This window comes from Nerophis lumbriciformis, linkage group LG26 (assembly GCF_033978685.3).
Source record: "Nerophis lumbriciformis linkage group LG26, RoL_Nlum_v2.1, whole genome shotgun sequence".
NCBI lineage: Eukaryota > Metazoa > Chordata > Actinopteri > Syngnathiformes > Syngnathidae > Nerophis > Nerophis lumbriciformis.
The window spans coordinates 38201083-38224009 of record NC_084573.2 but is presented as its reverse complement, the minus strand read 5'-3'; the positions used below and the strand labels follow the sequence as shown (position 1 = coordinate 38224009).

The following is a 22927-nucleotide window of genomic DNA, read 5'->3' as shown; positions in this document are numbered from 1 at the left end:
TCGATAATTTGTGAAACTGGTCAAAATGGCTCTTTGACTGGTAAAGGTTGCCGACCCCTGAACTATACTAAGTACTTCAATGGTTGGAATCTGTGTTTTTGCATGATATACTCGTTACTATGGTAATGTATTAGTTACTATGGTAATGTAAGTCACAGCAGCTCAGACGAGGCACCAGAGATGTGGGTGGGGAGCGTTTCCACAGAGTGTTTCCAGAGCCTGAAATGTAGGTGTCAGGGACAGACATGGAAGGAGATTTTGCCAACAAAGTTCTAAAGCTTAGTGATGTATCAGATATATCAGATTGTAGGTGGGTTTTATTTTACCCTTCACGTTCATATTTGGCTGTGTTTGTTGCATTTTTGTTGCGTTTCACTTGATCGTAAAATATGTCGACGTAGAGGGGGTGTGACATTCATATGTTGTCAGTATTCAGCGTTTTATCTTTCATAGAAAATTGTAAAATTCCAGGTCTGTCATGCTTCGAGCGACTTGTTCTCCAGCACATCAAGGACCATATCCCTCCAGACTTCGACCCCCACCAGTTCGCATACCGGGCGAACAGGTCCACAGAGGACGCCATCGCTGTTGCTCTCCACTCTGCTCTGAACCACCTGGAGCAGCAGCAGAGCTACGTCCGGATGCTCTCTGTGGATTATAGCTCTGCCTTCAATACAATAATCCCGGACAGACTCTGCAATAAACTGGACACTCTTGGCCTCCCCCCTCTCACAAACGCCTGGATAAGGGACTTCCTAACGGACCGACCCCAGAATGTGAGACTTGGCCCGCACCTCTCATCCTCCCGCACGCTGAGCATCGGCTCCCCACAGGGCTGTGTGCTGAGCCCCCTCCTCTACTGCCTTTACACCCATGACTGCAGTCCGGCCCACAGTGACAACCTTACCGTCAAGTTCGCTGACGATACCACAGTGGTCGGGCTCATCTCCAGGGGTGACGAGGCTGTCTACAGGGAAGAGGTCCTGAAGCTGACGGCCTGGTCTTCGGAGAACAACCTCGCTCTCAACACCAGCAAGACCAGAGAGATCATCGTCGACTTCAGGAGGAGCAGCACCGACCCTGTCCCCCTCTACATCAACGGCGAGCGTGTAGAGAGGGTCCACACCTTCAGGTACCTTGGAGTCCACATCTCTAATGACTTTTCCTGGACAGTCAACACCACATCAATCATCAAGAAGGCTCAGCAGCGGCTACACTTCCTGAGAGTCCTCGGGAAGTACAACCTGAAGCCTGACCTGCTGCTGACCTTCTACCGCTCGTCCATCGAGAGCCTGCTGACCTACTGTATTACGGTATGGTACGGCAGCTGCAGTGCAGCAGACAGGGAGAGGCTGCAAAGAGTGGTCAAGACGGCTCAGAAGATCATCGGCCGCCCTCTCCCCTCTCTGACGGACATCTACACCTCCCGCTGCCTCAACAGAGCCAGTGCCATCATCAAGGACAGCACCCACCCTGGCTCTGACCTGTTCCACCTGCTGCCCTCTGGGAAGCGCTACAGGTGCATTAAAACCAAAACAAACAGGCTAAAGAACAGCTTCTTCCCCAGGGCCATAACCATCCTGAACGGACTGCCCCATTGTACCTCATAACTGCCTTCTCTTTGGTGCAATAACCCTTTCCACCAACCACCCTGTTATTTTCATGTATATATTCATTTCACCCTATATTCATTGCACTTCTATATTTTTTATATTTGTATATATTTGCACATTGTTTTTCTAGCATGCACACATCGCACTGTATGGAATGGCCTCAATCTCGTTACCCTGTGTAATGACAATAAAGCTGATTCTGATTCTGATTCTGATAACGTTTTTAGCATTCCATGAGACATTATTGTGAGGTTTTGTGTTAGTGTTCCCAAAAATCAGATATACCGGCCCCTAGACACATTTTTTTTCCTCTAAATTTGCACCCCCGAGTCAAAATAATTGCTCAAGCCAGCCTTATACCCTTTACTTAATAAATTTTTTCCCGACCAATCTGTCTTTTTCAAATAAGATCATCCTAACGTAACAATTTGAGACGGTTCTAGGATCAGTTTACAGAATCACATATGGATCAAATACTTATTTCCCTCACTGTGACTTTGTCTTTTGTCATAACGTGGTCTATGGGATGTTTGTTTTCCCGAGATGCTAGTAAAGTTGGACTGGACATGGCGTGAAGGTAGATACATATTTATTTTAACACTAACAAACTACAAAAAAAAAGGGAGCAAACAAAAAGCGCGCCCAAGGGCGGAAGCACAAACTTGGCTATGAACAAAATTAACGCATAAACAGACTATGGACATGAAACAAAACTTACTTGGTCAAGCATGGAAAGATCATAGAACTATGGCATGGACGCGTAATCATGGAGGTATCAGAGTTAATGTCGCCAGACAGACTGCCTGGCTACTGAAAGCTTAAATAATACCGACATGATTAGTGAAAACAGGTGCGTGACTCAAACTAATGGTTACTATGGTGACAAAGGGAGTGAAGACAAGAACTAAAAAGTGTCCAAAAACCATCCATCCATCCATCCATCTTCTTCCGCTTATCCGAGGTCGGGTCGCGGGGGCAGCAGCTTAAGCAGGGAAGCCCAGACTTCCCTCTCCCCAGCCACTTCGTCCAGCTCTTCCCGGGGGATCCCGAGGCGTTCCCAGGCCAGCCGGGAGACATAGTCTTCCCAACGTGTCCTGGGTCTTCCCCGTGGCCTCCTACCGGTCGGACGTGCCCGAAACACCTCTCGAGGGAGGCGTTCGGGTGGTATCCTGACCAGATGCCCGAACCACCTCATCTGGCTCCTCTCCATGTGGAGGAGCAGCAACTTTACTTTGAGCTCCCCTCGGATGACAGAGCTTCTCACCCTATCTCTAAGAGAGAGCCCCGCCACCCGGCGGAGGAAACTCATTTCGGCCGCTTGTACCCGTGAGCTTGTCCTTTCGGTCATGACCCAAAGCTCATGACCATAGGCGAGGTTGGGAACGTAGATCGACCAGTAAATCGAGAGCTTTGCCTTCTGGCTCAGCTCCTTCTTCACCACAACGGATCGATACAGCGTCCGCATTACTGAAGACGCCGCACCGATCCGCCTGTCGATCTCACGATCCACTCTTCCCTCACTCGTGAACAAGACTCCGAGGTACTTGAACTCCTCCACTTGGTGCTGATTTCCATCCCAGTCCCTTCACACTCGGCTGCGAACCGATCTAGTGAGAGCTGAAGATCTTGGCCAGATGAAGCCATCAGGACCACATCATCTGCAAAAAGCAGAGACCTAATCCTGCAGCCACCAAACCAGATACCCTCAATGCCTTGACTGCGCCTAGAAATTCTGTCCATAAAGGTTATGAACAGAATGGGTGACAAAGGGCAGCCCTGGCGGAGTCCAACCCTCACTGGAAACGGGTCCGACTTACTGCCGGCAATGCGGACCAAGCTCTGACACTGATTATACAGGGAGCAAACCGCCACAATAAGACAGTCCGTTACCCCATACTCTCTGAGCACTCCCCACAGGACTTCCCGGGGTACACGGTCGAATGCCTTCTCCTTGTCCACAAAGCACATGTAGACTGGTTGAGCAAAAATCCAAAAACCAAGCAAAACATAACTAAACAAAACATGATCACAGACATGACATCTTTGACTTCAAATGTCCTCGTCATTGCTGATCATATACAATGTACACTTTACAAAATCTACAAAACCGAAGGGGATTAGTTATTAAGGCAACATCCAATTTTGCGTCTGAAAAAATGAAACTATACTCTTTGGAAAAGAACCAACACTTTTTATGTATAAAACAAGGAAAGCCGCCTTTCAGTCACATGAATATATGTCAATAATGACTTCATATTTTCTGATGTCCCTCATATACTGTGTATCTTGTATGTTATGTACGCTCTGAAGTGACACTTTCAATGATTTGTTTTCCACAGATGGATGTTCCTCATCAACAAACAGAAGATAAGCCAGTCTTCCATCCACTGTGTGCTCTGTGCCTGCCTTCCAAACATTGAAAAAAACCTCAACCGGCTCTAATCAGGCGGTCAGAATAGTCAAAAATATAAATCAGCTCATTTCAAGAACATGTAAGGCAATACACATCTTTTGGACCTAGAAAGTGGACAAGAATTTCCTTGTATACCCCGAGAGGGACAAGCGGTAGAAAATGGATGGATATCCTCCATTATCTGAAAATATTTTGAAAGCTTGTTTTTAAAGAGTACACCCTTTCGATCTTATATAGCTTTTATAGCTACTGCAAAACTTCTTCAAATCTAAATACACAAACGACTTCACGATTGACCCTTCAAACTTCCCACGTGTCTCCCATCCACCCTTCCCACTGTCAGCCATCCAACAAAACATGGGCAAACCACTGAGCCGGCCAGGCTGTTTCCGGAAGAGCTCCTGTTGCCTGGAGAAACACGGAGTTGGGGAAAGAGGAGTGAGAGGGCGAGATGGCATCATGGAAGGGGGATACGGTGATGGCTACGTACCACAGCGTTCCATCTATGACACCATGTGCATTAATCAACAAATAGACAGCCACCACCATCACCACCACCCAGGAGGGTCCACAAGGCGCGATGTTGGGGGTGAAGGGAGTTTTTACTCTGCCAGTGGCTCCCTGAGGGTCAGCAGATCCCCAGCTGAGATGTTTGATTCTCAGCCATGCTCTCTAACTCCTAACCCTTCCTTTGTCCGCCGTCTGGATGAAAGGGCCATCTTTGATTCACTGAAACTTGGAGCTCAAGATACAGGTGGTGGGGGCTGCCCTTCACCTGGACACTTCAACCGTTCAGTTTCTCCAGCTGTCTCATCATTCTCAGCGCCAGGAGTGGCATCATCATCCTCGTCATCGAAGAAGCACTCCCATCACTATCACCATCACCATGGGGACAGCACAAAGAGCAGAGATGGCCGCCACTCCTGGAAAGTTCTCACTCCTCCGAAACACCTGGAGTGTTTGGACATCACTACAAATGAAATGATGGACCAAGGAGGAGGATATTTGAACCCAGCCCACTATTCACATGCTGGAGGCCACTCCTCCGCACTGACATCACCCCTGATATCGCCGTTCTCTGGGTCACCTCTCTCCTCTGGCTACCATACTCCTGTCTTTTTCTCACCCGCCAAACCTCGCCCGAGTCAATCCCAGAGTTTGCGCTGTTCACCTCCACATGTCCTTCAATCCAGACATTACTCCCAAACACAGAGCCTAAGAATGTCCCCACCCCATGAGCTTAGACGTTCCCCTTACCGAGCCCCACTGGTCCAACTGTCAGCTCATGACCTTGAGCTGGACCTGAGAGAGCAAGGTGGATGGGGTCGTAGTGAGCGAGAGCGGGAGTGGGAAAGGGAGCGAGAGAGGGAGATGGAGAGAGGGTGGGCACAGCGAGAGTGGGAAAGAGAGAGAGAAAGGGGAAGGTTGGAAAGGGAGCGGGCAAGAGAAAGGGAGAGGAGGGACACATCAACTTTTGGGACCTTCGGGTACGGCCGGCAAGTTCCTTCTGAAAGAGATGCTGTCTTTTTAGAATCCGATCAGGTTTTGGACACAACACCTCTGTTGCTCTCTCAGCCTTCACCCTCACCAAGTGCTGCCCCGAGAATGGGTACTGGTGCAGTGGGTAGGAATAGGGCTGGGTCAAAGGTAGGCTCTGATTCTAAAAGTGACAATGGGAATATGGGCCTAGGGTTTGTTGACGGCAAACCTGGCTGTGGAACAAGAACGGTCAGTGGGGGTGAAAGCATGTCTGAGGCTGACATTATGATTTGTATGCAAGGAAAGAATAACGGAAATTGGAGCAACTATGAAAACGGAAACAAAGGCGGCATTAAAAAGGGGTCTGAAAAAAGAATGGGCTCACAGGTAAAGACAAGAGCTGAAAGAAGGGATTTGGAAGGGAAAGTAGAATGTGGAGTGCAGGTAGAAAATGTGTCAAAAAATGCCAACAGAGAAGGACAACGGGGAGGGTCAAGGTGTGGGGAAAAACTCTTCAGAGGTGTCGCTAGACAAGAACCTATTGCTGAGGCTGTACCATCAACTTTTTATGAAGATAGAGTTGTTCCTGGAGATACAAATGTTCATGGAACTGGGTCTGATTTTAAAATGAAGCAAGAGATTAAAACAGGGCCTGAAACTAATAACAGTTCAAGGCTGGAAAATATTGCTCGAACAGAAGCTGGGGGAATAGTTCAAGGGCATAACGAGTTTAGTTCAGTCCCCTCAACATTGGAACCTCAACTTGAGTTCAAAGTTGCGACTTCACATGAGCCTGAGACAGTCTTAGACATTGGGATAATTCAGGAGAAGGAGGATGAGAGTAACATGGAGACTGCAAATGAAGAACACAGAAGCAAAAATACAACTCAGGTAAATGTTGAGGTTGGGGATGAAACTGTCCCAGCAGAGCAAGCTCAGAAAAGCCCCGTAGATATCTCCAAAAAAATATCTGGCCATGTTGGAAAGGGATCCAAAAGCCAGAAGTCCAAATCATCTAAATCCAATTCCAGGACTCGACCTGGTACAGCCACTGGGCTGAGACCCGGGGTGCTTAGCCCAAGACTTAGAAAAGGCCTTGCAGACCTAGAGTCAACAAGCCCTGCTGAAGGCATTGAGTCCACCTGGCCTCGTCGCATCATGGTCAGAAAGAGGACAGTTCGGCAGGGTGGTGCAATCCATAACCTCCCAATACTACCCCCACTTCCCTCGGTTATATCTGCCTTGGAGAAACGCCGCCCGCACGCTCACCTTCATTCCCGTCCAGGTCACCACTCGGAAAACCCGCTTACTACAGATCTCGCCATTTTTACAGGCCGATTCTCGCTGAAAGAGCCGTCTCATCAAGAACAAGTACAGGGCGCAGGTTTAGTAGGAAGAGCCTCCTTGAAGGAGCAGAACTTGGAGCACTGGAGGGTCTACAGAGACCAGGACGAACCTAAGAGATCCCGGAGCAAAGAAAAACAAGGAGAGACCACAAAGGAAAGCAATGATGAGGAGAAGAGAGGGACAGAGCGGATTGGTGAACATGATAAGATTCATGATAAAACCAAGGACAAGGCTACTTTCAAAGAAATCGAACAAGACACAATCAAAGTAAACTCGGAAGAAAAAGTCTCAGAAAGGGCAGTCATAGAAGAAAGGCGTCATTTAACGATTAATGAGGAGACCGAAACCGGAAATATTCAAGATAGACCACAAAAGCAACAGGGCCAAAGATCAGTGGAAGTCACGGTGGAGTTAAAGAAAGAAGAATGTGTGGTGGACGTAAGTGACAGAGATACTTTTGGAGAAGAACAGGGGATGGGGAACTGGGATTCCGTACTCGAGATGGTCAACACATTATGGGATGACGGCTGGGATAAAGGAGGAGCGGCAGGAGGCGATACAGATTCCTTATCAGGTTCCCTTCAACGCTGGCCTCTTCTCCGGCCCCCGGTGGGCTTCGGAGGCTCCCACCCGCCCTCCTCTGCAGCCTCTGAGCTCAGCTTGACAGAGTTAGAGCGCAGAGCGAGAGAGCTGGATACCGACTTGGAGCACCTGGACCTGTCTCAGACCCACAGAGACAGCCCAGATTTGTACCAAACACAGGTGGAGTCTCAAAAGGAACACGCTGACACCTACCAAACACACCCTGGGCCGCAAAGAGAGAAAGGGGCTCTTTTACCAGGTAGGTAAACAGGTTTTGTTTCATTTGGTATCTTTATGACCTACATTTTAGTGCTATATTGTGGTTGACCACAGTTTAACATGTGTAACACGTGTTTCTGCTGTTATTCAGGTGTGGGGAGCAGGTTCCTGGTCAATCTGGAGCTCAGCTCCAAAGTCCCTTTACCTGCCACCGACGCAGACAAAGACCCCGTGGGATGGTCAACTACTTCTTCCACTGGGACTTTGACTGTTGGCACAAGGTCAGTGCCAGTGTGTGAAAGTTTTGTTTACACAGGACTAGGGTTGTCCCGATACCAATATTTTGGTACCGATACCAAATGCGTTTCGATACTTTTCGATACTTTTCTAAATAAAGGGGACGACAAAAAACATCCTTATTGTCTTTAATTGAACAAAAAATGATGAAACATATGTTTATTATCAGCACCTCCAAGTCCGAGTCCATGGTTCTCGCCCGGAAAAGGGTGGAGTGCCATCTCCGGGGTTGGGGAGGAGATCTTGCCCCAAGTGGAGGAGTTCAAGTACCTCGGAGTCTTGTTCACGAGTGAGGGAAGAGTGGATCGTGAGATCGACAGGCGGCTCGGTGCGGCGTCTTCAGTAATGCGGACGCTGTATCGATCCGTTGTGGTGAAGAAGGAGCTGAGCCGGAAGGCAAAGCTCTCAATTTACCGGTCGATCTACGTTCCCATCCTCACCTATGGTCATGAGCTTTGGGTTATGACCGAAAGGACAAGATCACGGGTACAAGCGGCCCAAATGAGTTTCCTCCGCCGGGTGGCGGGGCTCTCCCTTAGAGATAGGGTGAGAATCTCTGCCATCCGGGGGGAGCTCAAAGTAAAGCCGCTGCTCCTCCACATGGAGAGGAGCCAGATGAGGTGGTTCGGGCATCTGGTCAGGATGCCACCCGAACGCCTCCCTAGGGAGGTGTTTAGGGCACGTCCGACCGGTAGGAGGCCGCGGGGAAGACCCAGGACACGTTGGGAAGACTATGTCTCCCGGCTGGCCTGGGAACGCCTCGGGGTCCCACAGGAAGAGCTGGACGAAGTGGCTGGGGAGAGGGAAGTCTGGGCTTCCCTGCTTAGGCTGCTGCCCCCGCGACCCGACCTCGGATAAGCGGAAGAAGATGGATGGATGGATATATGTTTATTATTGTCATTTAGTCCTTAAATAAAATAGTGAACATACTAGACAACTTGTCTTTTAGTAGTAAGTAAACAAACAAAGACTCCTAATTAGTACATATTGTGTCATTTATACACCTACTATTTTGTACACATTATGAGGGACAAACTGTAAAAAAATTGAGTATTAATCTACTTGTTCATTTACTGTTAATATCTGCTTATTTTCTGTTTTAACATGTTCTATCTACACTTCTGTTAAAATGTAATAATCACTTATTCTTCTCTTCTTTGATACTTTACATTAGTTTTGGATGATACCACACATTTAGGTATCGATCCGATACCAAGTAGTTGCAGGATCACACATTGGTCATATTCAAAGTCCTCATGTGTCCAGGGACGTATTTCCTGACTTTATAAACATAATATGAATTTGACGATAAAAAATAACAATGTAATCATAGTAGTGTCGACTAGATACACTCCTGTACTTGGTATCATTACAGTGGATGTCAGGTGTAGATCCACTGCATTTGTTTACATTGTGACGGCGGTGAGCTATTGTATCCTCCTACGGTGTGTAGTGAAGCATGTTTAGCTATTCCTCGTCCTCCAGTGATAATGCTACTTGTAAGAAATGTACTTTATTTGTCCCTAAGGAGGCCAGGATTAGTGATTTAGAAGTAGCTTAAACACTGCGGATGGATGTTAGCCGCATGTCTTAAAGCAGCTCTTCCTGAGGGTGTTTCAGTGTTATAACTTCGCCTTTATCTTTACTTTTTACACCAAAATGCGTCCATTCTCCCTTTTCTGTCTACTTGTAAGTACTCTGTGTGTGTGCGCTGCCCAACATGCTCCTCTGTAAAAAGAGAATACAACAAATTCTTTTCAACTTATATTCAATTGAATAGACTGCAAAGACAAGATATTTAACGTTCGATCTGGTAAACGTTGTTATTTTTTTGCAAATATTAGCTCATTTGGAATTTGATGTCTGCAAGATGTTTCAAAAAAGCTGGCACAAGTGGCAAAAAAGAGTGAGAAAGTTGAGGAATGCTCGTCAAAGACTTATTTGGAACATCCCACAGGTGAACAGGCTAATTGGGAACAGGTGGGTGCCATGATTGGGTATAAAAGCAGCTTCCATGAAATGCTCAGTCGTTCACAAACAAGGACGGGGCGACAAATGCCTGAGCAAATTGTTTAAGAACAACATTTCTCAACCAGCTATTGCAAGGAATTTAGGGATTTCACCATCTACGCTCCGTAATATCATCAAAAGGTTCAGAGAATCTGGAGAAATCACTGCACGTGAGCCATGATATTACACACCTTGGATCCCTCAGGCGGCACCGCATCAAAAAGCCACATCAGTGTGTAAAGGATATCACCACATGGGCTCAGGAACACTTCAGAAAATCACTGTCAGTAACTGCAGTTGGTCGCTACATCTGTAAAGTGCAAGTTAAAACTCTACTATGCAAAGCCATAGCCATTTATCAACAACACCCGGGAACGCCACCAAGCTCATCTAAGATGGACTGATGCAAAGTGGAAAAGTGTTCTGTGGTTTGACGAGTCCACATTTCAAATTGTTTTTTTGGAAACTGTGGACGCCGTGTCCTCCGGACCAAAGAGGGAAAGAACCAATCCGGACTGTTCTAGGGTCAAAGTGTAAAAAGGCAACATTTGTGATGGTATGGGGGTGTATTAGTGGCCAAGGCATGGGTAACTTACCGTATTTTCCGCACCATAAGCCGCCCTGGGTTATAAGCCGCGCCTTCAATGAACGGCATATTTCAAAACTTTGTCCACCTATAAGCCGCCCCGTGTTATAAGCCGCATCTAACTGCGCTAAAGGAATGTCAAAAAAACAGTCAGATAGGTCAGTCAAACTTTAATAATATATTAAAAACCAGCGTGATGTGGGCGCGCATGGAGTCGTATATCAACATGGACGGAGCTGCGTGAAAAAAGCCACCCGGCCTCTTCGCGTAAACTTACCTTAACCACTCGCTCATCTTTTCTTCATCCATCCATCCCTTCGAGTTAGCTTTTATGATGACGCCGGCTGGAAAGGTCTCTTTTGGCAAGGTCTTCCTTTTGAATATCACCATGGGTGGAAGTTTCTGGCCATTAGCATGGCAAGCTAGAACCACAGTGAAGGATGACTTCTCATTCCCTGTGGTGCAAATATTCACCGTACGTGCTCCCGTTGTATCCACAGTGCGGTTCACAGGAATATCAAAAGTCAGTGGAACCTCGTCCATGTTGATAATGTTCTCTGGCCGGATCTTTTTTTCAGCTATCTTGTTTTTACAATATGCACGGAAATAGCCAGCTTTTCTTGAAAGTCTTTAGGCAGTTGCTGTGAAATAGTAATCCGTGTGCGGATGGAGAGATTGCGTCTTTTCATGAACCGGATCCCTGTCGCTTAGTAGGAGCCATTTTGTGGTCTTTACAGATGTAAACACACAAAGGAAATGAAACGTACGGTAATATCCGCGCGCTTCTTCTTCTTCTACGCGGGCGGGTGGTTGCTTACAGTAGAAGAAGAAGCGCTTCCTGTTCTATGGGGGCGGGTGCTTACCTTGGCGGTTGCTTGCGTAGAAGAAGAAGCACTTCCTCTTCTACGGGGAAAAAAGATGGCGGCTGTTTACCGTAGTTACGAGACCGAAACTTTATGAAAATGAATCTTAATATTAATCCATATATAAAGCGCACCGGGTTATAAGGCGCACTGTCAGTTTTTGAGAAAATTTGTGGTTTTTAGGTGCGCCTTATAGTGCGGAAAATACTGTACACGTTTTGGAGCAACATATGTTGCCATCCAAGCAACGTTACCATGGACGCCCCTGCTTATTTCAGCAAGACAATGCCAAGCCACGTGTTTCAACAGCGTGGCTTCATAGTAAAAGTGTGCGGTTTCTCAGTGTGAGCGTTAAGTATCTTGTCTTTGCAGCATACTTGCCAACCTTGAGACCTCCGATTTCGGGGGGTGGGGTGTTAGGGCGGGGGGCGAGGCGTGGTTGGGGGCGTGGATAAGAGGGGAGGAGTATATTTACAGCTAGAATTCACCAAGTCAATTATTTCCTATATATATATATATATATATATATATATATATATATATATATATATATATGTATATATATATATATATATTATATATATATATTATATATATTAAAATCTCCTGATGATTGAGGGAACCCCCCCTCATGAAACAGGCCTGTACAGATGAAATAGTCTTGTGATTTTTCCCCCACACATTTATATATATATATATATATATATATATATATATATATATATATATATATATATATATATATAGGAAATAATTGACTTTCAGTGAATTCTAGCTATAAATATATATTTCTTTTATTATATAAATAAAAATAAGAGAAATACTTGAATTTCAGTGTTCATTTATTTACACTTATACACACACATAACACTCATCTACTCATTGTTGAGTTAAGGGTTGAATTGTCCATCCTTGTTCTATTCTCCGTCACTGTTTTTCGAAACCATGCTGAACACCCTCTCTGATGATGCATTGCTGTGTGAAATGCACTAGATGGCAGTATCGTCCCGTTTAAGAGTGTCACAACATTGCTGTTTACGGCAGACGGACTGCTTTACGGTAGAGGAAAACACGTCGCTCAGGTCCGCATTGGAGCTGGAGGGGGCGTGGCCTCCAGCTCCGCCTGAATTTCGGGAGAAAATATGTCCCGGGAGGTTTTCGGGAGAGGCGCAGAATTTCGGGAGTCTGGTTGGCAAGTTTGCTTTGCAGTCTATTCAATTGAATATAAGTTGAAAAGGATTTGTTGTATTCTCTTTTTATTTACCATTTACACAACCTGACAACTTCACTGCTTTTGGCTTTTTGTACAAGATGTATAAAAGTGGCCCCCGCGTCCATCCAGTTTTATGTACATGACCCTAGTTGGAGAGTTCAAAGTGTGCTTCTGACTGACATAAGTCTACAGTAAAAATGAATTAAGCTACCAATTACTTTCAAATCGAATCCACAATTCTGGGTTCATGAAAGGACCAAGCAGCGTTACAGAAACTATTGACGGGCTTGGATCCAAAAAAGTAGGTCAGCACAAACGTCAAAGCAAAGCATTAAGCAATGTTTCCTCTCTTCCAGCCCCAATAAAGAGGACAGCTCTCCAGACTCCAACCTAACTCTGGAATCTGACTCCAGTGGCATTTTTCTGTCGTCCAATCAGAGCCAGGACGAAGGCGGCTCCGACAGCGACCAGCCAATCAGCGGCTCCGACCTCGGCGGCAGCAGCACGTCCCTGGAGAAGGACGGGGACGAAGTCAATTTGAAGGAATGGGGCAGGGAGGAAAGCGCTGAGCTCCAATGGTGCTACCCCTCGCTCCTCGACACCTCCGCGCAGGAAGACCTCCAAACGAACCCTGAAAGGGAAGGGGATGCCCGTGGTACGGGAGGGGATGGGAACGGGTGGAGGGATGGTAAAACGGTTTCGACTTACCAGGCCACGCTGGACACGGTCGGGAGTGTTTCTCACAGGCCGAGCAGAAAGGTGAGCATCTTGGCAGATGACCCGCTTCTTCCTCCGTCTCCCTCCAGGCAGCCAATAAAACACCTTCTGGATCAGTACCACAAGCCCTTCCGAAGCTCAGGACTGGACTGTGGGGACATTGATCCCTTCGTCCAACCGGATAACTTTGTTTACCTCGCCGTGTCCGAAAGACCACACGGTGAGCTCCCCACGGTGACGGGGTTTCCTACCCAAGAGATCCTGCGCCAACACTTTGACAACAAGAAGACCATCCTGGAACCGGACGCCAAGACTTCTCACCTGGTGCCCTATAAACCGGAGGAGGGAGACTTTTTGTGCACGGACAGTTTCGTATACCTCGCTGCTCCGGACTGCCTGCTCCTGGGTCCTGAAGGATCTACATCGTACAGTGGCAGGTATGTTCCGGGATGTTCTTTGTTGAAGTTAAAGTACCAATGATTGTCACACACAGACTAGGTGTGGTGAAAATTACCCTCTGCATTTGACCCATCCCATTGTTCCACCCCCTGGGAGGTGATGGGAGCGCCTGGGAATCATTTTTGGTGATTTAACCCCCAATTCCACCCCTTGATGCTGAGTACCAAGCAGGGAGGTAATGGCTCCCATTTCTATAGTCTTTGGTATGACTCTACAAGGCCAAACTATCAATCAATCAATGTTTATTTATATAGCCCTAAATCACAAGTGTCTCAAAGGGCTGCGCAAGCCACGACGACATCCTCGGTTCAGAGCCCACAAAAGGGCAAGGAAAAACTCACAACCCAGTGGGATGTCAATGTGAATGACTATGAGACACCTTGGAGAGGACCGCAGATGTGGGTAACCCCCCTATAGGGGAGACCGGATGCAATGGACGTCGAGTGGGTCTTGCATAATATTGTGAAAGTCCAGTCCATAGTGGATCTAACATAATAGTGAGAGTCCAGTCCATAATGGATCTAACATAACAGTGTGAGAGTCCAGTCCGTAGTGGATCTAACATAATAGTGTGAGAGTCCAGTCCATAGTGGATCTAACATAATAGTGTGAGAGTCCAGTCCATAGTGGATCCAACATAATAGTGTGAGAGTCCAGTCCATAGTGGATCTAACATAATAGTGAGAGTCCAGTCCATAGTGGATCTAACATAATAGTGAGAGTCCAGTCCATAGTGGATCCAACATAATAGTGAGAGTCCAGTCCATAGTGGATCTAACATAATAGTGTGAGATTCCAGTCCATAGTGGATCTAACATAATAGTGTGAGAGTCCAGTCCGTAGTGGATCTAACATAATAGTGTGAGAGTCCAGTCCATAGTGGATCTAACATAATAGTGTGAAAGTCCAGTCCATAGTGGATCTAACATAATAGTGAGAGTCCAGTCCATAGTGGATCTAACATAATAGTGTGAGTGTCCAGTCCATAGTGGATCTAACATAATAGTGAGAGTCCAGTCCATAGTGGATCTAACATAATAGTGAGAGTACAGTCCATAGTGGATCTAACATAATAGTGAGAGTACAGTCCATAGTGGATCTAACATAATAGTGTGAGAGTCCAGTCCATAGTGGATCCAACATAATAGTGAGAGTCCAGTCCATAGTGGATCTAACATAATAGTGAGAGTCCAGTCCATAGTGGATCTAACATAATATTGTGAGAGTCCAGTCCATAGTGGATCTAACATAATAGTGTGAGAGTCCAGTCCATAGTGGATCTAACATAATAGTGTGAGAGGCCAGTCCATAGTGGATCTAACATAATAGTGTGAGAGTCCAGTCCATAGTGGATCTAACATAATAGTGTGAGAGTCTAGTCCATAGTGGATCTAACATAATAGTGTGAGAGTCCAGTCCATAGTGGATCCAACATAATAGTGAGAGTCCAGTCCATTGTGGATCTAACATAATAGTGAGAGTCCAGTCCATAGTGGATCTAACATAATAGTGTGAGAGTCCAGTCCATAGTGGATTTAACATAATAGTGAGAGTCCAGTCCATAGTGGATCTAACATAACAGTGAGAGTCCAGTCCATAGTGGATCTAACATAATAGTGTGAGAGTCCAGTCCATAGTGGATCTAACATAATAGAGAGAGTCCAGTCCATAGTGGATATAACATAATAGTGTGAGAGTCCAGTCCATAGTGGATCTAACATAATAGAGAGAGTCCAGTCCATAGTGGATCTAACATAATAGTGTGAGAGTCCAGTCCATAGTGGATCTAACATAATATAGTGAAAGTCCAGTCCATAGTGGATCTATCATAATAGTGTGAGAGTCCAGTCCATAGTGGATCTAACATAATAGTGAGAGTCCAGTCCATAGTGGATCTAACATAATAGTGAGAGTCCAGTCCATAGTGGATCTAACATAATAGTTTGAGAGTCCGGTCCATAGTGGATCTAACATAGTAGTGTGAGAGTCCAGTCCATAGTGGATCTAACATAATATAGTGAGAGTCCAGTCCATAGTGGATCTAACATAATAGTGAGAGAGTCCAGTCCATAGTGGATCTAACATAATAGTGAGAGTCCAGTCCATAGTGGATCTAACATAATAGTGTGAGAGTCCAGTCCATAGTGGATCTAAAATAATAGTGTGAGAGTCCAGTCCATAGTAGATCTAACATAATAGTGTGAAAGTACAGTCCATAGTGGATCTAACATAATAGTGAGAGTCCAGTCCATAGTGGATCTAACATAATAGTGAGAGTCCAGTCCATAGTGGATCTAACATAATAGTGACAGTCCAGTCCATAGTGGATCTAACATAATAGTGAGAGTCCAGTCCATAGTGGATCTAACATAATAGTGTGAGAGTCCAGTCCATAGTGGATCTAACATAATAGTGTGAGAGTCCAGTCCATAGTGGATCTAACATAATAGTGAGAGTCCAGTCCATAGTGGATCTAACATAATAGTGAGAGTCCAGTCCATAGTGGATCTAACATAATAGTGAGAGTCCAGTCCATAGTGGATCTAACATAATATAGTGAAAGTCCAGTCCATAGTGGATCAAACATAATAGTGAGAGTCCAGTCCATAGTGGATCTAACATAATAGTGTGAGAGTCCAGTCCATAGTGGATCTAACATAATAGTGAGAGTCCAGTCCATAGTGGATCTAACATACTAGTGTGAGAGTCCAGTCCATAGTGGATCTAACATAATAGTGAGAGTCCAGTCCATAGTGGATCTAACATAATAGTGTGAGAATCCAGTCCATAGTGGATCTAACATAATAGTGAGAGTCCAGTCCATAGTGGATCTAACATACTAGTGTGAGAGTCCAGTCCATAGTGGATCTAACATAATAGTGTGAGAGTCCAGTCCATAGTGGATCTAACATAATAGTGTGAGAGGCCAGTCCATAGTGGATCTAACATAATAGTGTAAGAGTCCAGTCCATAGTAGATCTAACATAATAGTGAGAGAGTCCAGTCCACAGTGGATGTAACATAATAGTGAGAGTCCAGTCCATAGTGGATCTAACATAATAGTGTGAGTCCAGTCCATAGTGGATCTAACATAACAGTGGGAGAGGCCAGTCCATAGTGGATCTAACATAATAGTGTGAGAGTCCAGTCCATAGTGGATCTAACATAATAGTGTGAGAGTCCAGTCCATAGTGGATCTAACATAATAGTGTGAGAGTCCAGTCCATAGTGGATCTAACATAATAGTGTGAGAGTCCAGTCCATAGTGGATCTAACATAATAGTGTGAGAGTCCAGTGCATATTGGATCTAGTTAATAGTGTGAGAATCCAGTCCATAGTGGATCTAATATAATAGTGAGAGTCCAGACCATAGTATATCTAACATAATAGTGTGAAAGTCCAGTCCATAGTGGATCTAACATAATAGTGAGAGTCCAGTCCATAGTGGATTCAACATAATAGTGAGAGTCCAGTCCATAGTGGATCTAACATAATAGTGTGAGAGTCCAGTCCATCAACATAATAGTGAGAGTCCAGTCCATAGTGGATCTAACATAATAGTGAGAGTCCAGTCCATAGTGGATCTAACATAATAGTGAGAGAATCCAGTCCATAGTGGATCTAACATAATAGTGAGAGTCCAGTCCATAGTGGATCTAGTTAATAGTGTGAGAATTCAGTCCATAGTGGATCTAACATAATAGTGAGAGTCCAGTCCATAGTGGATCTAACATAATAGTGTGAGAGTCCAGTCCATAGTGGATCTAACATAATAGTGTGAGAGTCCAGTCCATAGTGGATCTAACATAATAGTGTGAGAGTCCAGTCCATAGTGGATCTAACATAATAGTGAGAGTCCAGTCCATAGTGGATCTAACATAATAGTGAGAGTCCAGTCCATAGTGGATCTAACATAATAGTGAGAGAGTCCAGTCCATAGTGGATCTAACATAATAGTGTGAGAGGCCAGTCCATAGTGGATCTAACATAATAGTGTGAGAGTCCAGTCCATAGTGGATCTAACATAATAGTGTGAGAGTCCAGTCCATAGTGGATCTAACATAATAGTGTGAGAGGCCAGTCCATAGTGGATCTAACATAATAGTGTGAGAATCCAGTCCATAGTGGATCTAACATAATAGTGTGAGAGTCCAGTCCATAGTGGATCTAACATAATAGTGTGAGAGTCCAGTCCATAGTGGATCTAACATAATAGTGTGAGAGTCCAGTCCATAGTGGATCTAACATAATAGTGTGAGAGTCCAGTCCATAGTGGATCTAACATAATAGTGTGAGAGTCCAGTGCATATTGGATCTAGTTAATAGTGTGAGAATCCAGTCCATAGTGGATCTAACATAATAGTGAGAGTCCAGACCATAGTATATCTAACATAATAGTGTGAAAGTCCAGTCCATAGTGGATCTAACATAATAGTGAGAGTCCAGTCCATAGTGGATTCAACATAATAGTGAGAGTCCAGTCCATAGTGGATCTAACATAATAGTGTGAGAGTCCAGTCCATCAACATAATAGTGAGAGTCCAGTCCATAGTGGATCTAACATAATAGTGAGAGTCCAGTCCATAGTGGATCTAACATAATAGTGAGAGAATCCAGTCCATAGTGGATCTAACATAATAGTGAGAGTCCAGTCCATAGTGGATCTAGTTAATAGTGTGAGAATTCAGTCCATAGTGGATCTAACATAATAGTGAGAGTCCAGTCCATAGTGGATCTAACATAATAGTGTGAGAGTCCAGTCCATAGTGGATCTAACATAATAGTGTGAGAGTCCAGTCCATAGTGGATCTAACATAATAGTGTGAGAGTCCAGTCCATAGTGGATCTAACATAATAGTGAGAGTCCAGTCCATAGTGGATCTAACATAATAGTGAGAGTCCAGTCCATAGTGGATCTAACATAATAGTGAGAGAGTCCAGTCCATAGTGGATCTAACATAATAGTGTGAGAGTCCAGTCCATAGTGGATCTAACATAATAGTGTGAGAGTCCAGTCCATAGTGGATCTAACATAATAGTGTGAGAGTCCAGTCCATAGTGGATCTAACATAATAGTGTGAGAGTCCAGTCCATAGTGGATCTAACATAATAGTGTGAGAGGCCAGTCCATAGTGGATCTAACATAATAGTGTGAGAATCCAGTCCATAGTGGATCTAACATAATAGTGTGAGAGTCCAGTCCATAGTGGATCTAACATAATAGTGTGAGAGGCCAGTCCATAGTGGATCTAACATAATAGCAGGCTGAAGCAGGCCCCAAAGACTGTCAACAGGGACGAAAGAGCCTACCAACTATCCCACACCTGGGACACAGTCCTGCAGGGCTGCCCCCTGCCGCTTGGTAGACATCCAGACGACAGGGGGGCGCATTGCCCTACCCCCGGCGCACGCCAGGGGACACCGCCATCCCACCACTTCAGGTGGGGACCAGGGATCTTGGGCTGGAAAAGGTTGGTGACCACTGCCCTATGTCATCCTCCTTCCCTGGTTGCACGTCTCTGCTGGTGACCAGCTACAAAAAACAAATGGACCTCTGTACTTTGGTTTCTCTATCAAGTATTTAAGTACTTGGAATAAAATACTTACCCAATTAAATACAAATAATTTAAAACCTCTCTATCCTGTTTTTTACAGGATTGTTTTGTTAATTTACTGTTTCTCTCTGTGAAAACAACCCACTGTCATGGTTCTTCGCTGTCTTTTGTAAAGGGGTTAATAACCATAGATCAGGAGGTTTATTTTTAATCTTGGATCTATACAACTATCAATTATTTTCCCTACTATATTTTATAGTACTTTAGCGTTGGAAAACGGTGATGTACCTCATGGAAGTACTTTAGGCTTTTCATCTCAAATCAGACCTCTCTGTTTTCCTATGCGAGGGTTTTCACCGGGCACTCCCGTTTCTTGTATGATCAGTGCCAGAGCTTGGTCCGCATTGCCGGTAGTAAGTCGGACACGTTTCCAGTGAGGGTTGGACTCCGCCAAGGCTGCCCTTTGTCACCGATTCTGTTCATAACTTTTATGGACAGAATTTCTAGGCGCAGTCAAGGCGTTGAGGGGATCTGGTTTGGTGGCTGCAGGATTAGGTCTCTGCTTTTTGCAGATGATGTGGTCCTGATGGCTTCATCTGGCCAGGATATTCAGCTCTCAGTGGATCGGTTCGCAGCTGAGTGTGAAGCGACTGGGATGAGAATCAGCACCTCCAAGTCCGAGTCCATGGTTCTCGCCCGGAAAAGGGTGGAGTGCCATCTCCGGGTTGTGGAGGAGATCTTGCCCCAAGTGGAGGAGTTCAAGTACCTCGGAGTCTTGTTCACGAGTGAGGGAAGAGTGGATCGTGAGATCGACAGGCGGATCGGTGCGGCGTCTTCAGTAATGCGGACGCTGTATCGATCCGTTGTGGTGAAGAAGGAGCTGAGCCGGAAGGCAAAGCTCTCAATTTACCGGTCGATCTACGTTCCCATCCTCACCTATGGTCATGAGCTTTGGGTTATGACCGAAAGGACAAGATCACGGGTACAAGCGGCCGAAATGAGTTTCCTCCGCCGGGTGGCGGGGCTCTCCCTTAGAGATAGGGTGAGAAGCTCTGCCATCCGGGAGGAGCTCAAAGTAAAGCCGCTGCTCCTCCACATGGAGAGGAGCCAGATGAGGTGGTTCGGGCATCTGGTCAGGATGCCACCCGAACGCCTCCCTAGGGAGGTGTTTAGGGCACGTCCGACCGGTAGGAGGCCGCGGGGAAGACCCAGGACACGTTGGGAAGACTATGTCTCCCGGCTGGCCTGGGAACGCCTCGGGGTCCCACAGGAAGAGCTGGACGAAGTGGCCGGGGAGAAGGAAGTCTGGGCTTCCCTGCTTAGGCTGCTGCCCCCGCGACCCGACCTCGGATAAGCGGAAGAAGATGGATGGATGGACTCCCGTTTCTTTCCACAGTCCAAAACATGCATGTTCGATTTATTGGACGGACTCTAAAATTGCCCTTGAACAGATGGATCAGCAGTAGAAAGTGACTGAACAAGTGAATAATGTACATTATTTGATAATATTAATAGTGTTTTCCACATCAACATGAACTGTGAATTGAAAAATGTGTCTTTATGTACCTTTATCTGTATCTTTTTATCTATGGTTAAAATTCACCACTGTAGAACAGGATGATATGGTTTGACTTCAAAGGAACTTTGGTACATTAACTGAAAACATGTTACTTTATCCGTATCTATTTCTTAGGGAGTCAGACTCTGAAAGTTCAGACTCTGGTCCTGTCGACGAGTCAGTACTGGGTTGCGGTGCGGTGGCAGGAGACAGCGACTGGGACTCGGACATGTCTGACTCGGATCCCCGTCGCCCCTCCAGAGTCGCCGCCGCCGGGCTTAAACCCGTTGGAGAGGCGCAGCCCGCCCTGCTGCCGGAGGAACCGCGTTGGGACTCCTTTGAAGAAAACACAGAACCTCAAGTGCTGGGTGAGCCACTCGAGGGGATGGCGTCGTCCCACGCTACGGCAACACCGGCCAGTCAGGGGTCGACAGAGACGTCGTCGAGCTCCGCTGAGCTCTCGTCGTCCACCAAGAAGGTCACGTGGCAGTTCAAACCCGCCCAGAGGTCCGTCTGCACGGGCAGCCGGAAGGAGAAGGAAGGTCCATCGTCCGTGGCGAGGATAACTGAACTCGGTGGAAGCGGGGAGCACAGACCTCCCCCTTCCTGCTCATCACCTTCATCATCATCCTCATCGTCCTCTTCATCCGGCTAGCACTCGGGCTTTTGGCAGGAGCTTTTCAACGCCTCAGCTGAGTTGCTTCCTGGAAAACTGATACGTTCTTCAAGTTTCTCTGGCTTAAAACAATCATGAATGTTTTGAATCGCGTACCTAGCTTGTGCCATTGCCACGCGACGCTGTAAAAAAAAAGCTAAGTATATACGATTTGTTGATGATCCAGTCCACACCCGAGGGCCGTACACTGAAACATTTAAAGATCCTAAAACCAAACCAAAGTAGGTCACGGTACGCTTGGCTATTTGATGAAAATGTAGACATCTCGGCTTTGTGTTGCATGTGGCAAAGCAAACATTGGTTGGTTGGGGTGCAACCGTACCCCATTATCATGCTTTGGTGCATACCTCAAGTTTAGGGTCATGGTTTGGTTTATTTTCTATAAAGCTACTTAATTTCCTGGAAACAGCTTCAATGAAACTGCTGGCAAGGGATTCCCCAAACAACACTGTGGAGAGGGGCGTGGCCTGCGGGCCTGCAGCGAGGCGGGGTGTGCCAGGACCGGCCTCGAAGTCAGCGACAGGTGCGGAGATGGCCCACCTGGGCCTTGTTATCTAATCACCCGTCGCCCTATATAGGCAGCAATCTGGAAGAGAGACGTTGTTGGAGCTGGGAGGGAGCGAGAGCACGACGAACATTCACAAAAAGACTTGTTTGGAAAAATAAAACTGTCTTGTAACAATGAAACGGACTTGCCCGGAAATGCTTGGTGGTCTGGAGGACCCACTGGGAGGCAACTTCCACAATTTTGCGCCCAACGTGGGGCCCAGGTGGGCCATCTACGCCATACTTGCCAACCCTCCCGGATTTTCCGGGAGACTCCCGAAATTCAGCCCCTCTCCCGAAAACCTCCCGGGACAAATTTTCTCCCGAAAATCTCCCGAAATTCAGGCGGACTCAGGTCCATGAGGACCTGAGTCCGCTAACCCACAATATAACCAGTATACCTGCCCAATGACGTTATAACTGTTGAATGATGGAGGGCGAGTTCTTGGTTTCGTATGTGGGTTTATTGTTAGGCAGTTTCATTAACGTCCTCCCAGCGCGGCAACAACACACAACAACAGCAGTCACTTTTTTGTCTACCGTAAAGCAGTTCGTCTGCCGTAAACAGCAATGTTGTGACACTCTTAAACAGGACAATACTGCCATCTAGTGCATTTGATGAAAGCACTTTTGTGCGTGCCACACAACAATGCATCATCAGAGAGGGTGTTCAGCATGGTTCGAAAAATAGTGACAGAGAATAGAACAAGGATGGACGATTCAACCCTTAACTCAACAATGAGTAGATGAGTGTTATGTGTGTGTATATGTGTAAATAAATGAACACTGAAAT

General features: G+C 46.1%; 1 protein-coding gene across 2 annotated transcripts in view; it reads left to right on the top strand.

Moving 5' to 3' along the window:
* Nucleotides 1-22106, top strand: part of LOC133623662 (uncharacterized) — a 28631-nt gene extending 6525 nt beyond the window's left edge. For both annotated transcript variants that reach the window (XM_061986922.2, XM_061986923.2), the window contains exons 2-5: nt 3953-7693; nt 7805-7934; nt 12979-13776; nt 21048-22106. In XM_061986922.2, the coding sequence (XP_061842906.1) occupies nt 4384-7693; nt 7805-7934; nt 12979-13776; nt 21048-21567 (4758 nt within the window). In that variant the 5' untranslated portion in view covers nt 3953-4383 and the 3' untranslated portion in view covers nt 21568-22106. The remainder of the gene's footprint in view (nt 1-3952; nt 7694-7804; nt 7935-12978; nt 13777-21047) is intronic.
* The last annotated feature ends 821 nt before the right edge of the window (nt 22107-22927 follow it).